Source organism: Eimeria tenella, genomic scaffold (genome assembly GCF_000499545.2).
Source record: "Eimeria tenella Houghton genomic scaffold, Eth_scaff2026, whole genome shotgun sequence".
Classification (NCBI taxonomy): domain Eukaryota; phylum Apicomplexa; class Conoidasida; order Eucoccidiorida; family Eimeriidae; genus Eimeria; species Eimeria tenella.
The window spans coordinates 1-368 of NW_013541870.1; the positions used below are offsets into that span (position 1 = coordinate 1).

Here is a 368-nt window from a genome sequence, read left to right on the forward strand (position 1 = left end):
TACCTCCTGCTGCTGCAGCAGGTGCAACAGCAGCTGCTGCTGTGTCAACAGAAACTGAAGCAGCACCAGCAGCAATAACAGCAGAAGTATTAGCAGCTTACGCCGCAGCAGCACTATTGCTGCTGCTGTTGCTGCTGCAGCTGTTGCTGCTGCTGCTGCTGCAGGCGACAGGTTTGAACGCATTTGCAGCTCTTGTTTGTTTTGTTTCTTTTCTGACGGCAATGGAGACCTTTTGAAGTTTCATTTAAAAGTGAATTTAAATAATAAATAAATAAATAAATAAATAGTTTATTTTGCTGATTAATTAATTTAATTGATTTGTTTAATTAATTAATTAATTAATTTTGATATTTATTGTTTGTTTATTT

General features: G+C 36.7%; 1 protein-coding gene across 1 annotated transcript in view; it reads right to left on the reverse strand.

The window, feature by feature from the left end:
• Positions 1–97: 97 nt before the first annotated feature.
• Positions 98–368, reverse strand: part of ETH_00037830 (uncharacterized protein) — a gene marked incomplete at both ends in the record, with an annotated part of 2,357 nt that continues 2,086 nt past the window's right edge. The window contains one exon of the mRNA XM_013374430.1: positions 98–229. Within this exon, the coding sequence (XP_013229884.1) occupies positions 98–229 (132 nt within the window). The remainder of the gene's footprint in view (positions 230–368) is intronic.